The sequence below is a fragment of the Balaenoptera ricei genome, chromosome 1 (assembly GCF_028023285.1).
Source record: "Balaenoptera ricei isolate mBalRic1 chromosome 1, mBalRic1.hap2, whole genome shotgun sequence".
NCBI lineage: Eukaryota > Metazoa > Chordata > Mammalia > Artiodactyla > Balaenopteridae > Balaenoptera > Balaenoptera ricei.
Window position 1 is genome coordinate 5248678 of NC_082639.1, and position 17518 is coordinate 5266195.

General features: G+C 45.1%; 1 protein-coding gene across 1 annotated transcript in view; it reads left to right on the top strand.

Moving 5' to 3' along the window:
* Nucleotides 1-17518, top strand: part of LOC132347466 (calmodulin-binding transcription activator 1-like) — a 501538-nt gene that overhangs the window by 120222 nt on the left and 363798 nt on the right. The window contains exon 3 of the mRNA XM_059893996.1: nucleotides 17365-17500. Coding sequence (XP_059749979.1) covers nucleotides 17365-17500 — 136 coding nt within the window. The remainder of the gene's footprint in view (nucleotides 1-17364; nucleotides 17501-17518) is intronic.

Sequence of the window (17518 nt, forward strand, 5' to 3'; positions counted from 1 at the left end):
AAGTCTTTGAGGGACACTGGCAGATTCCAGCTCTGGCCCTGTGCTCTCTGACCTGTTTCTCTGGCCCCCAGGCCCCCAAGGCCACTCAGCATCCCCATCCTGCCCCTATGGCCGCATCCCCCCTCTAGGCCGCCCTGGCTTCCACAGGGCCCTCCCCAGGCCGGCTGTTCCTCGTGGAGAAGCTCCTTCTCTGCCGTCTCCTGCCACCTGGAACATCCATCAACCCTCCATCTGCACCAAAGGTCATTTCCCTGATTCTGTTATTAACCCCAGCTGCATTTGCTGGGGTTTGCATCTTGTGCTGGGAAAAAGTCATGGCTCAGGTCAAGATGGAGGTGAAGGCTGCAAGTCCTGGCCTTGGTGGTTATCACGTGGGCTTTTCTGCCTGGGACCCAATGCGAGATCGGGGAGAGACTCATCATTTCTTGGCCCGGGCGAAAGGCAGCTGAGATGGTTTCGGGATGCATCCTGCAGTCCCTGGGCACCGTGCCCACGGCTTCCCTGAGATCTGAGGGCTTAGGCCATCAGAGCCTGTCCTGCTGTGGTCAGACAGCGTGTTTCCTGCTCGAGGGTCCCCTTCCCAAGCTCAGAATGACTCAGCTGCATGCCCACCGCTGGGGGGAGCCTTTCGTAGCCGGAGTAGGAGGGACCCTGTATGCGCGGGACAGGGCGGGCAGAATAGGAGCCATAGCTGTGTCCCCAGGCACTTGTGCGCAAAAGGAGGATTTGTTTGCTCCCAACTCGGGGAGCACTTGAGTCTGCACCCTGAATGTGTCCCCAGCGGGTGCCCCTCCCTGGGTGGGGCAGGTGGTCTTGATTTAGAGCCCTTAGGCATCTGCCAGGCAACATCTTTGCCCTGTGATGGTGGTTTGAAGTTGGGAAGTAGCCAGAAGCCGTCTAGGCCAGGTCAGGAGAGGAAGGGCGGGAAGGAGAGAGGGGAAGGCAGGAGACAGGCTGGCCGGGGGTGGGGGGGTGGGGGGGGTGTGTCGGGCAGGGAGGGGCCCAGCGCTCCTCACGTACTCAGCCAATGCACGTGTGCCGTGAGGTTTCCAGTCGAAGTCTGTGCGACTGCAGAATCATGAGATGGGGTCGGGGAGGCCGTGGTAGCTCCCCGCCCCATCAGCCAGCCCGGGAGCTGAGTTCGGGCTCCGCTCGGCAGCTCTGGGACCTTGAGTCGCTTGGCACCTCTGAGACGTGGCTTCCTCCTCTGTGAAACGGGGAGCTAAGAGCAGCTACCTGATGGGGTGGTGCGGGTCGAAGGAGAGAATCCCTTTAGCTCAAACAAAACAAGCGGGGTCCCTACCCTCACGAGGCTACAGGGACAGGGACCGCCTGGCCTGCCCAGTGTCACGATGGGGCTGCCCGCGGTGCTGTCGGAGGACGTGGTGGGGCTCTGGCGTTGTGGGGAGACCCCTCCCTCACGGTGGGGGGCCCGGCAGAGAGAGCAGGGCCTGTGGAAGGAGCCCCGGGCTGAGTGCTCTATCCCTGACCCGGGGCCCCCAGCCCTTTGCACAGGCCTGTGGGCTGAGGTTGGTTGCACTGCCTGAGCACGCAGTGTGGTTGGCTCTGAGCTCCATTCATGGTGGAAGGGCCCCTGGACCCTCACGGGCCCGGCTGTCAGCCTGGGCAGGGCTCCCAGGTACCGTGGCCGGGTCCCACCGGCCAGGAGGAGCCGGCAGCTGCCTCCAGAAGCTGTGTCCATCCTGACTGTCCTGTTCGCTTTGGAACCAGAAGCCTGATTTACTCCCGACTGCATTTTTCTGTTTTTCACTGAAGATTTTTTTAAAAAGTTCCTAGACAAGACAATTCTATTTTAATGCCTAGAATTCCTATTTGGGGTTATTTTCGTGATAGCACTTATCTGTTATTAGTTTTGTTTTTTGGATGGATGGATTTCCTTGCTAGACTGTAAGCTCCCTGAGGACAGGCCTGTCTGTGCTGCGCTGCCTCCCCCAGCGCCTCCAGTGATGCCTGGCGGGAGGGGAGACCGTGTGCTGAGCGGACGGAGAGACCGATGTTTGCGGTGACCTCTTCGGGTCAGCCTGGAAGGTGGCCCTGGCTGCGGCTTACCCGGCTGCCCGCTTGGCAGTATCCTCTCTCTGCCCATCTTTCTCTTACTAGTTATGGATTATGGAAAAGAAGAACAAAGCCCATTAAGAGGTTCCCCTACATTTGATTTGAGGAAGTTTTCATCAGAACAGCTCCATTTATTGGTCTTTAGCGTATAGCTGTATTCCCTTCTCACAAAATGAATATTGCCTTGTCTCCTTGAGAAAAATGGATTTCAACCAGGAAGGAGAATAGCAAACTCCCTCCTCCCCCTTTTCATCTTCTTTTCTCTTCCCTCCCACTGAGACAGAATTTATCTCTTAGGTAGGTGTGGGGTAGGGGGGGAAACAGGAATAATTGGACCAGAAGCTAATTCCCAGAGATTCATTGTCTCGGAAGCTCCCACCAGAATGTGGGAAGCTTGCCTTGAATTGCATGCTAACGATAAATGACAACTCTAACAGACCATCACATTGAGATGTTCAGTCCTTCCTGCTAGGAGATGACACATTAATTTTCTCTTAGATTTACATTGGATTATTCATAAAATACCGGTGTTGGAAAATGACAATAAGGGTCTGTGGAAGTGCCCAGCTCTATTTAGGGCCAAATGAGATGTTGGTGGGGTCGAACATGACCCAGACACCGGGTGGCATCTGAGCAATGCCTTCTTTTGCTCTTCCAGGCTCAGGCTCCCGAACCTGGGTTGCAGCCAGAGGCAGGAATGGAAGGTCTGCTTTCTTCCCAGTAGTATTGAGTTCACAGCCAGGGATGCCATTTCTTCTCTCTCACCATTTTTCTTTGCTTCCTCATGGGTCAAACACTTTAAATGGTAAGGGATGTTTTCTGTATGTTTTGTCTTCGAGAGAAGAGAGAGGATTTCCTTTGTTCCAGCCACCGAGTTGCTTGATTACCTCACTCACTGGATGAACATTTATAAGATTTTATGATGGGGGAGGAGGCGTAAGAACAAGCCAGTCTGGGTGAGCCAGACATGCCACGTCTAAGTGGTCACCCCACTTCTCTGCTTTAAAACCTTCAGTGGCTTCCCGTTCCCCTGAGGGTCAAGTTCAGAATTCTTAGAGGGGATGGGGGCTGCAGGCTGGAGGGCACAAACCCCCCTGCCCCAACTTAGCTGAGACCGCCCCCCCCCCCCCCCCCCGCCCCGTGATACCCTCTTGTGTACCATCTACTTTTTCTCCCTTGCATTTACCAATGTTGGAGCTATAGAGTTTATGTCGCCTTGTGTTTTGGGTCACTCCTGCATTAAAATCCAGACACCTCGCTCCTCCTTCATGGCAGGTAACACAGTTGTTACCTGGTTAATCTGTGTGTTTCCTCACACTTCGGACAAAGTCCACCCTCGTTCAGGACCCCTCAGCCAGGACCCCTCAGCCAGGCCCACCCTGCTCTCCGGCCTCGTCTTCTGCCTGCATGCCCACGTTTGCTCCCTACCCTCTAGCCACGTCCCCAGCCCTATTGCTCAGGCCCCGACCTAGCTGCTGTCTATACCAGAAAGCTCTTTCCTGGGGAGCCTCCCTGGGGGTGGCCTTGCTTTCATCTAGGCTTCTGTTCAGATGCTCCGTCCTGGAAGAGGTCTCCCCGGCTGCGCGTCACCTGTCACTGCCAGCTGTCATAGGACGTACTCACTGGTGTCTCCTGTCCCCCCCACCCCGACCCCCAGAGGTGGGCTCCTGCAACCCCCAGTGCTCCCTGCCCCTCCTCCACCCCCAGGCTCTTCCCCCCTGAGCTTTACAAAGGCAGGGCTTTGGTCCCCTCTGTTCCCGTCAGCACCTAGAGCGGCCTTACGTGAACACCTGGCCCGTAATAGCTGCTCAATAAATATTAGTTGAATAAATCACCGAAAGTCATAATAGAGTTTTAAGCCGAGCGTCCTGGGAGCTCTAGGAATGGAGCCGCTAATGAGTCCCTGAGGATTTACCCTGGAGTGATTCCTGGTCATGACCATCCCCATGTCTGGACAGCCTTTTCTTTCCTGTGACCTCCAGCCACCACTGAAATGAGGCAGCCTGCGTGTAACCTTCCTTGGGAAAGACACACTAGCTCTGCCTCTGAGTTCTGGAAGCTTGAGCTGCCCCCATCCTGCTTTCAGCCCTCCACGGAGACTACTGGCCGTGGAGACGAGGGTCTGGGGGCTGCCTGCCTGGGGGTCCCCTCGCGGGGCCGTGGGCCACGGGCCTCCTCAGGGGCGATGGTGAGGCCTGCATGAGGCCGACCACATCCGCACAGGCTGTGGGTAGGCTGGGGTCATCTCAGCCTTTATTTAGGAAAGTGACAGCGGGTGCCGAGAGGTCCTCAGGCCCGGCTCCCGGGAGCTCCTTCTGGGATCAGCTTATCTAAACCAGCTCCGGCAGGCGCAGCGCCCACGCCGCGTGGCTCACGGGGGGGGCTCTTAGGCATATGAATCTCCCCAGTCATTTGTTCCCTGATAAGAAAGCCTCTTTTACGATTTTCAATTTGCCCTTATTCTGATGAAAAGAAGCCCGGGTTGGACCGCCTAAGACGGAGCTAATCAAATAAAGCAAATTGGTGTTACCTTCTCCTCATCCTTATTATTTCTATGGCTCCAGCTGGAATTTATTATGAAAAGCAATTGGTTTTCATATCTGGCAGATTGCGGCCCGGGCCAGGCCTGACAGCCCTTTCTTCCCGATCATTCCATAAATAGCCCAGAGTGGCCAGACTGGGGCAGGGGAGGGGAGGACACGGGCTACTCCCCACCCGTTTCCATGCTCCTTGTCCCCCAAATCGTGAAGACCCTATAAACAAGTCAGAAGAAAAGGCCAGGTTGAAAGCTAATAAACCAGCCCCTTCCCACGAGATTCGGGCTGTCGCCTTGGCATCGTGGGGTTCCATTTGGCGTCCTATCAACATTGCTGTGCTCTAGCCATCAATTACCACTCTCGATGGGTTTGTGTGTGAGGGAGATAAGCAGGGGAGACATGCCTTTTCCAGATTTCTTTCTTCCCCTTGCAACAAAAGGAAGAACTATAGGAACAATTTAAATCAGGCTCAAACGATCCTTCCTTTGTATGAAGTATTGAACAGTTCCTGTAGGCTCTAAAAGTGCCCTGGGTTGTTGCTTCTAGAGAAGGAGAGAAGGTAGCTGGGATGTGCCGGGAATTTATAGCAAGATGCTAGGAAGGGGTGCAGTGGGTAGCTCGCTGGTTCTGCACTTATGAGCTGTGTGACCTTGGGAAAGTTAATTCCCTTCTCTGTGCCTCAGACCTTCTCATCTGTAAAATGAGGAGAACAATACCCACCCACTAAAGTTGTTGTGGGATTAGGATGAGAAATGGGTGTAAAGGGCTTTCCGCTGTGTCTGACATGCAATAAATGCTTGATAAATAGAACCTCTGCTTGTTGTCATAGTAATTGTTGCCATGCTTATTATTGACATTTTGGACCAGGCTGTGTACTTGTAATGGTGCATTTAAATCAGGTCGTTCCACGTTGGAAAGATCAGAAAGAAAGGTGTGGGTACATAAATATGTGAGCCGTAATTAGGGTGGCATTTCTCATTTCCTAACTGCCCGCTGGAATGGAGATTTAGTGCTGCCTCAGGGCCGGCATCCATGGCTCCAGGACAGTGCGGTTTGTGCTTGTCACAGGAGCCTGTTTTATATTTGGGGTCAGGTCTTGGAGGCCCTTAGAACTGCAGGGACAGCATTTCCCTGTAGCCGGGCCCTGCCACGTGCCTTGTGGTGGGAGGGATGCGACCAAAGTCAAGGAAAAGGAAGGAGTCTGCCCAGGGCTTGGGTTCCAGCTGGAAAAGGGAAGTTCTTTGGAGATGTTCACTGCTTAGAAGCCACCCAGACTTTGTTCAGGGTCCTACTAGAAACGAGGACATCATCTGTTCTCCAGGGAAAGCTGCAAGGAACAGATTGTGTGAATTCAATGGAGCAGGAGCTGGTCAACCAGAATAGAACTTACTGCACAAAATCCACTGCCTCTAGGCCGGAGGGATGGACCAACAACAGACTGGCACCTGAGGAAGTCCAGGGATTGCTGGAGTGGGTAGGGTCTCAATTGTCTGCATGGAATTTTAAGGTGGTTGTCAAGGTCCTGGAAATGGTCAGTTAGTGACAGAGAAGGTGGAGCTTCTCAGAGGAAGGGCCGTGAACCTGAGCTGTTTGGGGTACCCTGATTTCTAAAGTTAGACTCAGGCACTGGAAAGAGTATCCAGACCGTTTCTTTTATAGGATTACCCTAGCCTTGGATGCACCCCCTAGTTGTGCCATAAATTCCTATTTAATATCCACGCACAAAACCTGTCAAGGGCACATCGCTCCTCTGACTTTCAGTTATGAATCATTGTCTATCGACCCAGTTTGAAAACTATATTTCGCCCTAAAGTGGTGGATGCATATGTGTGCGCCCCAAGTGTTTTTGGTGGGCTCTCCCGTGGTGGGTTTTCCAGAAGCACCCCACAATGCCCCATTTCATTAGTTCCTAAGTCCCATCATTGGTTCCCGCAGGGAACCCTGCAAAAGGGGGCCGGGTTTATTATCATCATTAATCATGAAGAACATGTATTCTGTGGCCGGCAGCATGCTGGGCACCTTGCGTACATTATATCTACTGCAACAGAGAGATCAGGTAATTTGTTCAAGGTCACACAGCTCATAAGGAGCTGAGCCAAGATTTAAGATTTACCTAGGGCTCACTCCAAATCCCATCAGCATCTTCTTTTTAAAAACTTCTTATTATGGAAGATTTCAAATATCCACAAATGTAGAAAGACTAGTATGACTAGTATAATAACTAGTATAATGAACTCGGTATACATATCATCCACTTTCAACTATGATAGACAGTAGATAGCCAGTCCTGTCTCATCCACACACAGACCCCACCACACACATTATTTTGAAGCATACCCTTAGACTGTATAGTTTCATCAGTGAATGTTTCAATATATATCTCTAAAACATATATACACATTTATATATTTCTCTCTCTCTACATATGATCACCTTTCAAAAATACTTCTGCACTATAATTATCACTCTAAAAATTCATAATAATTCTAAACATCATTAAGTATCCAATCACTGTCCGAAATTCCAATTGTTTCACAAATGCCTTTCTTTTTTTTTCACAGTTTGTTTGGCTCAGTATTCAAGTAAGATTTACACATTGCGACTGGTTGATGTATCTCATTGTCTCTTTTAATCTGTATATTCCTACTTTTCCCACTCTACTCGCTTTGTCATTGAATTTGTTGAAGAATCCAGGTTGTTTGTCCTATAGAGTTTCCTACAGCCTGGATTTTGCTGTCTATATCCCCATGTCCTTTTTACTGTGTTCATCTGCCCTCTGTAGATCTTATAAAGTTGTAGTTAGATCAAGAGGCCTGAATAATTTCAAGTTCCTTTTGTTTTCTGTTTTTTTTTTTGCTTACAGCAAAATATTCTTCCATCAGGGACACATACTATCTGGTTGTCTCTTTTTTGTGATGTCAGTCACTGTTGATAATCCATTAATTCATTAGAGGTTGCAAAATGGTGATATTTTAATTCTCTCACTTCATTTATTGTCTGGAATACTTTTATAGGGAAAGTCCTCTCTTCTGCTGTTTTCTACTTAAAGGAACAGTTTGTACAGGGAAGGTAGCCTAAATGCCTGATTCTTTCTCCCTTCCTTCCTTCCTTCCTTCCTTTCCTTCCTTCTCTTACTTTTTTTAGTTTTCAAAATAATGTATTGCGTAGCTACCATCCTCCAACAATAATCAATTAATTTTTTGTGTTCTTTAAGATCATTTATGAACTTATGGGTTTAAACATATTTAATGTGTTTTAAGCCAGTGTTACTATTCTTATTGATGTTCAAATCGTCCCATCTTTGGTTAGTGGGAGCCTCTTCAAGTTGGTTCCTGGGTCCTTTTCACATGATTTTTAAGTCTTTGATACGGTTCACGTTATACTTAATGGTGAAACAATGTTTTCCCTCTAAGATGAAGAACAAGACAAGGGTATTTCCTCTTCCCACTTCTATTCAGCCTTGTACTGGAGGTTCTAACCAGTGCAATTAGACAAGGGAAAGAAATGAAAGGCATCTAGAATAGAAAGGAAGAAGTGAAACAACATTTATTCACAAGTGACTTGATTATATATGTAGAAGATCTGAAAGAATCTGCAAAAAAGTTATCAGAACTAATAAATAAGTTTAGGAAGGTCATAGGATACAAGATCAATATACAAAGATCAATTGTATTTCTATTTCAGTGGAAATGAACAATCCAAAAATGAAATTAGGAAAGCAATTCCATTCACAATAGCATCACAAAGAATAAAGTACTTAGATAAATTTAATGTACAAAGTGTAAAACCTGTACTACAAAGTCTTATTGAGAGAAATTAAAGATTTACATAAGTGGAGAGATATTCTATGTTTTGTGATTGGAAGCAATTGGAAGATTCAATATTGTTAAGATGGCAATTATTTCCAAACTGATTTCAAGATTCAATGCAACCCGTATCAAAATCCCAGTGGGCTTTTGTGTTGTTGTTATTGTCGTTGCAGAAATTGTCAAATGAATCTTTTTTTTTTTTAAATTGAAGTATAGTTGTTGTATGATATTATATAAATTACAGGTGTACAATATAGTGATTCACAATTTTTAAAGGCTATACTCCATTTTTAATTATTGTAAAATATTTGCCGTATTCCCCGTGTTGTACACTATATCCTTGTAGCTTGTTTTATACCTAATAGTTGTACCTCTAACCCCTTACTCCTATATTGCCCCTCACCCCTTCCCTCTTCCCACTGGTAACCACTAAGTTGTTCTCTATATCTGTGAGTCTGCTTCTTTTTTGTTATATTCAATAGTTTGTTGTATTTTTTAGATTCCACATATAAGTGACATCATACAGTATTTGTCTTTCTCTGTCTGACTTATTTCACTTAGTATAATGCCATCCAAGTCCATGCATGTTGCTGCAAATGGCAAAATTTCATTCTTTCTTGTGGCTGGTATTCCATTGTATATAGATATTAACATCTTCTTTATCTGTTCATCTGTGATGGACACTTAGGTTGCTTCCATATCTTGGGTATTGTAAATAATGCTGCTATGAACATTGGGGTGCATGTATCTTTCTGAATTAGTGTTTTTGTTTTTTTCAGATATAAACCCAGGAGTGGAATTGCTGGGTCATATGGTAGTTCTATTTTTAGTTTTTTGATAAATCTCCATACTGTTTTCCACAGTGGCTGCATCAATTTACATTCCCACCAACAGTGTACAAGGGTTTCCTTTTCTCCACATCCTCTCCACCATTTGTATTTGTGTTCTTTTTGATGATGACCATTCTGACAAGTGTGAGGTGATATCTCATTGTGGTTTTGATTTGCATTTCCCTGATGATTAGTGACATCGAGCATCTTTTCATGTGCCTGTTGGCCATCTGCATTTATTCTTTGGAAAAATGTCTGTTCGGTTCTTCTGTCCATTTTTAAATTGGGTTTTTTGTTTTTTGATGTTGAGTTGTATGAGCTGTTTATAATGTTGGATATTAACCCCTTTATTGGTCATATAATTTGCAAATATTTTTTCTATAAGTCCTCCAACTTTGTTCTTATTTTTAAAAATTGTTTTAGCTATTCTAGGTCCTTTGTATTTCTGTATACATTTTGAGATTTTTTTTCATTTTGTCCATAAAAATAAAATCTTAAAATGTATACAGAAATACAAAGGACCTAGAATAGATAAAACAATTTTGAAAATAAGAACAAAGTTGGAGGACTTATAGCCCCGACTTCAAAGCTTACTATAAAGCTGCAACAATCAAGACAGTATAGTATTGACATAAAAATAGAAAATAGAATAGAATATGAAGTCCAGAAATAAAGCCTTATGTTTATGGTCAATTTATGTTCAACAAAGGTACAAAAGCAATTCAGTAGGGAAGAGGATACCCTTTTTTTTTTTTAAACAAAAACAAAAACAAATGGCACTGGGACGATTTGATATCCATGTGCCAAAAATCAACTTAGGCCCTTACCTCACACCATACACAAAAATGAACTCGAATGCATCATAGACGTAAAGGTAAGAGCTAACATTATGAAACTCTTAGAAGAAAATAGAAGGGAAGATTTTTGCAAACTTGGGTTAGGCAAAAAGTTCTTATATATGACAGTAAAAGCATGATTCATAAAAGAAAAAAATTGATAAATTGGACTCTACCAAAATTGAAACCCTTCGCTCCTTAAAAGAAGCAATTTAAAAAAAAAAAAAAAAAAAAAAGAAGAGTCTGGCTTCCCTGGTGGCACGGTGGTTGGGGGTCAGCCTGCCAATGCAGGGAACGCGGGTTCGAGCCCTGGTCTGGGAGGATCCCACATGCCGCGGAGTGACTGGGCCCGTGAGCCACAATTGCTGAGCCTGCGCATCTGGAGCCTGTGCTCCGCAGCGAGAGAGGCCGCGATAATGGGAGGCCCGCGCACCGCGATGAGGAGTGGCCCCCACTTGCCGCAACTAGAGAAAGCCCTCGCACAGAAACGAAGACCCAACACAGCCATAAATAAATAAATAAATAAAGTAAATAAACCCAAAGTTAAAAAACAAATTCATAGATTGGGAGAAAATACTTGCAAATCACATATCTGATGAAGGGCTTGTAACCAGATTTTATGTAAATAACTCTTACAACTCAAAAAGAAGAAGACAAACAACTAAATTCAAAATGGGCAAAAGATTCAAATAGACATTTTACCCAAGAAATTACATGAATTGCTAATAAGGACATGAAAAGATGCTCAACATCATTAGTCATTAGGGAAATGCAAATTAAAACCCTACCACACACCTACTAGGATGGCTATAATCCAAAAGACAGACAATGCCAACTACTGGGGAGGGTGTGGAGACTTGGGAATACTCGTATATTTCTAGCGGGAACGTAAAATCATGCAACCACTTTGGAAAATAGTCTGGCGGTTTTATTTTTATGTGATCAGATGTACCTATCTTTCACACATTGTTGCTAGATTTTTGATCATGTTTAGGAAAGTTTTCTCCACTTTCAGGTTAGAGAAATTCACCTGCATTTTCTTCTAGAGTAATGTATGATTTTATTTATTGCATTTAAATCTCTGGTCCACTTGGAATTTATGCTGCTTGTAAGATGTGAAGGATTGATTCAATTTTATCTTTTTTTCCACATGCCAACATCACTTATTAATAAGTCAGTCTCCTCTCACTGACTTGAGATACCTCCTTCATTGTATACTAAATTTGTGTATGTAAGTGGGGATAGTTCTGGATTTTCTATTCTGTTCTGTTGGCTGTCTATTTATTTGTATGACAATTCCATACTTTTTAAAATATAGAGGCTTTACAGAATGTGTTAATAGCTGGTAGGGCTAGCCTCTAAACCTTGGTGCTCTTTATTGGAATTTTTCTGCCCGTTCTTGGTGTTTTTTTCCCCTCCCAATAAATTTTATAATAAATTTTTCTAGACACAGAAAAAATACTCCACTGGGATTCTTGTTGCCATTGTGTTACATTGATAAATTAACTTTGGGAAGATTGACATTTTTATGATCCTAACTTTTTCTAACCTTCTTCATTTATTGCAACCTACTTTTGTGTCTTTTAGATAATTTTAGTTTTTCTCCTTAGGTTTTGGGAATTTCTTATTATATTTATGCCTAGGTATTTCATTTTCTTTTTCTCTAGTAAATGGAGTCTTCTGTCATTCCTTCTGTTTTATTTGTGTGTGTGTGCACACGTGGGTGTGTGTATATGACACACACACATAAGCTATTATATAAGCATATATAGTTTATTGATTATGTGTCTTAATTTTATACCTGCTTGTTTACTTTTATAATTTGCAGCAGTTTTTCCATTGGTCCCATAATCTTTTTACCATATTGCACCAAGTGTTACTGGCTTTGCTAACTATTAGTTTCTTAGATTAAAAGGTTTCTTGCCTAGAAACCTCCCTGGTTAGAATGAACCTCCTGGTTGTTCACCTTTTTTTCCCTTGACATTCCTCTCCCTGCTGCAATGGAGGACTTGGATTGTTTTCCCGAGACCCTCTTACACTGTCAGCCTTAGTTCGGCTTCTCTCAGAAGGAGGTCCTGAGATGAGGATTTCAGTACAGGCAGTTTATTTGAGAGGTTGTCCCTGGAAACAACAGAGGGGGAGTATGAACATGAGAGAGGAAGGGGAGGCATACAAAGAAAGGGTATTTTTTTCCCAGCAAGTCACCACAGTGGGTGAGTGGAGCTTGTGCTCTGGGAGACCGTACAGAGTACCCAGAGTTATCCTAACCATGGGACGAGGAGGTCTGGATGGCTTCTGTGTTATCCCAACCCGGACAGGAAGTGAGGAAGCTGGGAAGCCACCCACCAAATCCCCGTCCATTGGGTGAGGGGTGCTTTCAGGGCATCAGGGTTCACCCAGCCAGTAGAGCAGAACTGGGATTCAAACCGGGACTGGCCCCACAGTCTATGCCTTGGAGGAAGCTCTGGAGAGTCATAGTGACTCCAAGTGAATCCTGCTCCGTCACTTTCTGGCTAGAAAGGCTTGATTTCCTCATCTTTATGTTGGGGATGGTAATGATACCTACCTCTTAGGGTTGCTGTGAGGATGAAAAAATGTAGGTTATAGACACAGACATAGATATAGAAATAGATGTAGATACAGATATAGATGTAGATGTAGATATAGATACAGATACAGACATACGTGTAGACATAGATGTGGGTGTAGATACAGATGTGGATAGAGACATAGATGTAGACATAGATGGAGATATAGATGAGATATAGAGACATAGATGTAGATATAGATAGAGATATAGATACAGATACAGACATAGGTGTAGACATAGATATTGGTGTAGGTATGGACATAGATATAAATGTAGATAGAGACACAGGTATAGACAGATATAGATGTACACATAGCTGGAGATGAAGATACAGATGTAGATGTAGACATAGATGTAGATGTAGATATAGACATAGATGTAGATGTAGACATAGATAAAGATGTTGACATAGATGTAGATGTAGACATAGACACAGGTGTAGACATAGATATAGACATTGGAGATACAGGTGTAGATATAGACATGGATACAGAAGTAGATGTAGACATAGATGTAGATGTAGATATAGACATAGATGTAGATAGAGACATAGAGATGTTGACATAAATGTAGATGTAGACACAGGTGTAGACATTGATATAGATGGGGATACAGATGTAGATATAGACTGGATACAGATGTAGTTGTAGATATAGATGTAGACGTAGGCGTAGATGTAGACATGTAGATATAGTTATAGATGTAGATGTAGACATAGAAGCAGACATAGACCACACGTGGCGCGCTCCCCCCAGCGCTGGCAGTAACTGGGAGCTGGTGACATTGTCGTGTGGCAGGACTTTCGTGCCTCCTCCTTGCAGTTGCCATCACCTTCTGTCCTCAACACCATTCCTGCTTGTTCGCTCTTCTCAGATGGGTGCTCCCTTTCGTGCTGTCATGAAACTCATCAAAGCTCTCCCCTGACGGACCCCCTCTCGCAGGGTCTAGCCCACCTCTCCTTCTCCCCAGGGCAGCGCTCTGGCCCCCTGCCTTCCTCGGATCCCTCCCACCAGCTCTGACTTGCTCATAACTGTGCTCTGGGAGGTGGCACAGCCTCACTTCCTTTGCATCGTGGGGCACGTGGGCCCCTCTGCATGCAGCCTGTCTGGCTTTCCCTTTGCCATTCTCAGGACCCGTGAACTGTGCGGGGAGGGACCTTCCCCCATCACGCAGAGCAGAGCAAGTTCTAATAAAATCCGAGTGGCGGATTAAACACAATTAGGTTGCTCATTATTGCAAGTTAAAATGATGATTCCATTTATTAAGGCCATTTAAGTTGGACACTCTGTTTCCCTGTGGGATTATGTCCTACTGAAAGTGTTAGATGACAGAGCCCCTCACGCCCCAGAATGCAAAGAGCAGGTCACCAGAGGAAGATGGGTTTCCTCGGGTGGGTGCCATTGTTATTGACTGTGGATGTGATGGTGTCTGGGGGCGTCCCGTCTCTCTGGGCGATACCGTCTGTGATCTGTGGACAGTTGGTCTGAAGGCACTGCTGAGGCTCGCTGACCATGTTTAGACAGGGCAAGAGGATGGAGCAAATCACACTTCCTGTCTTAGCTCACGAGAAGCTGGACTGGATTAATGTCCTGTCTTCTTTAGCAGATGAGTATTCTGGGACTGAGGGAGCCCCTGCAACACTCTCGTGGGTGTCTTCTTTCCTGTTTGGATGGGGCGAGACAAGCAGAGCTTGTCTATTTGATCAGATGTCTTCCTTTGCTTATTCCTTGGACAGTGGCTTAAGCACTCTGAAGATTGGGTGCCTGTACCTAGAGCAGGGCTGAAGCGGAAAGGGGCCGGCACGGTGGGGCCCGTATTCCAGCCCAACTGCCATTCAGAAATGAAAGAGAACTGTAGGGTTTTCAGTGCAGACTCGTAAGTGCGAGACAGATACCGTCAGGTGACAGGTTGTGACAGCACATGGAGCTGCTTCCCGATTGTTTTAGTTGGCGCAGACTTGGGGAGGAAACCAACACTGACACAAACCAACTGCACGGTGATTGGCAAACAATGAAGTGTTGGGAGTCGCTGCTGAAAGTCGATAATTTCCAATGGAATTGCTGTTTAGTCATCACATGGCCGCTGAATGACACAGCCCGGCAGGGTGGGAACTACAATTAGCTGCTGTCACCCTGGAGTGATATTTTCTTTTCCCCTACAGACAGTGGAATAGTAAGACATCAATAGCCAACGTTCTGTGCCCAACTGTGAAGTGGCCCATAGTTCAAAGGAAAAGAAAAGAAAGGGATGGAGGCTCTTGCCCCAGCCCCGGGGAAGACTGGCTGCTTGCTTTCTCACCTCTGCTGCAGCAGAGATACAGGAGCCGACTTGCATCAGAAGGAACCTATCTATGAAACAGAAACAGAATCACGGACATAGAGAACAGACTGGTGGTTGCCAAGGGGGTGGGGGGTTGGGGGAGGGATGGAGTGGGAGTTTGGGGTTAGCAGATGTAAGCTGTTATATATAGAATGGATAAACAACAAGGTCCTACTGTACAGCACAGAGAACTCTATTCAATATCCTATGATAAACCATAATGGAAAAGAATATTTAAAAAGAAGAATGTATATATATGTATAATTGAATCACTTTGCTGTACAGCAGAAATTAATACAACCTTGTAAATCAACTATACTTCAATAAAAATTATATTGATTAAAAAAAGAAAAAGAAGAAACCACTTCCTTTGCCTTGTTTGTGTCAGGAGCTCTCTCACCCCAGCTAGGAAGGAGCTGGAAGGCCTGTGTGGTCCCTTGGGTGCACAGATCACTTCCCTTTCCTTTTTCTGTGTTGAGCCTTCAGGTGGAGAGTGACACAGAGCTGGCTAGGGCTGGTGCGCCATGTCTTGTAGCTTTCGGGGGCATCCTCCTTAAAGGATGGACCTGCCCCCAGCTGCTGGAGCTTTATTCTGGAAGGTTTACCATCGCACTTGCCCTCAGCTGCCAGGGGAGTTTGGTTCTTTGTCTCCTTGGTGTCTCCAAACCAAAATTTGTCACCGCTACAGCTTTACGGATGAGCGTAAGCGTCCTCTGCTCTTTGTGGTTGACGCTTGGGGTCTTCTACGGAAACTCAAGATTCTCTTTGTTCTTTTTTTTTTTTAACATCTTTATTGGAGTATAATTGCTTTACAATGGTGTGTTAGTTTCAGCTTTATAACAAAGTGAATCAGTTATACATATACATATGTTCCCATATCCCCTCCCTCTTGCATCTCCCTTCCTCCCACCCTCCCTATCCCACCCCTCTAGGTGGTCACAAAGCACTGAGCTGATCTCCCTGTGCTATGCGGCTGCTTCCCACTAGCTATCTATTTTACGTTTGGTAGTGTATATATGTCCATGCCACTCTCTCACTTTGTCACAGCTTACCCTTCCCCCTCCCCGTATCCTCAAGTCCATTCTCTAGTAGGTCTGTGTCTTTATTCCCGTCTTGCCCCTAGGTTCTTCATGACCTTTTTTTTTTTTTTCCCCTTAGATTCCATATATATGTGTTAGCATACGGTATTTGTTTTTCTCTTTCTGACTTACTTCACTCTGTATGATGGACTCTAGGTCCACCCACCTCACTACAAATAATTCAATTTCGTTTCTTTTTATGGCTGAGTAATATTCCATTGTATATATGTGTCACATCTTCTTTATCCATTCATCTGTCGATGGACACTTAGGTTGCTTCCATGTCCTGGCTATTGTAAATAGAGCTGCAATGAACATTGTGGTACATGACTCTTTTTGAATTATGGTTTTCTCAGGGTATATGCCCAGTAGTGGGATTGCTGGGTCGTATGGTAGTTCTATTTTTAGTTTTTTAAGGAACCTCCATACTGTTCTCCATAGTGGCTGTATCAATTTACATTCCCACCAACAGTGCAAGAGTGGCCATCATCAAAAAATCTGGAAACAATAAATGCTGGAGAGGGTGTGGACAAAAGGGAACACTCTTTGTTCTTTTTAAACGGCACGGAGAACGGCCATCCCACTCTTAGCATTTAGCAAGTGGGTAACTATTCTTCTAAGATATGGTGGTCGTGGACCAAATAGACAAATTTCCCTGGCAGTGCTGAGCCCTTTCACAACTGAAGCCCAAATGGGAAAGAATCAGGTACTTAGCTTGCTTGGGAAGAAGGGCTGTAGGGCTCTTCCACATCCAGCAGGAATCTAAATGCAGGCAATGAATCAGGAGCGTCTGGCCTCGGCGACTAGGTTTTCCATTGGTCTGTTCTTAACATAGTCATCTAGTGTCTGCGTTAAACTTATTTATTTACTAATGTTGGGTGATGGATTAAAAGATGTGCAGAAAATCTTTCTAGAAGAGATAAGATATTGCAGGCTGCCGTAACACTCCCGGCTCTTTTTGCTTTCTTTCTGTTTTTCCTACTTTTCAGGGCAGAGCTCAGGCTCCCACACCATATATCCTGATTAGATAGTGGTTATTACTAAGGGGATGTTTTTTAAGCCTATCATTGACACATTTAATTCATTAGGTACCAAATCCACAAGAAAATTTTGCCTGGCCATAAAACATGGTTAATCCAGGGAGCTGCAATAAAAGGTGAAAAATTATGTTCCAGCAAATGTGGAATATTGCTCTTCTGTAGAGACTTTTACTGGTGTACGATATCTTTCTTCATAAATTTTTCTTCTGCTCGGTTCTCTTGGTAACTTAACCATTTGTTGTTTCCAGACCGCAGAATGGCTCAATGATCCTCTACAACAGGAAGAAAGTGAAATACAGGAAAGATGGGTATTGCTGGAAAAAGAGGAAAGATGGGAAAACGACCAGAGAGGACCACATGAAACTGAAGGTCCAGGGAGTAGAGGTAAAGCGCAGACAAGGC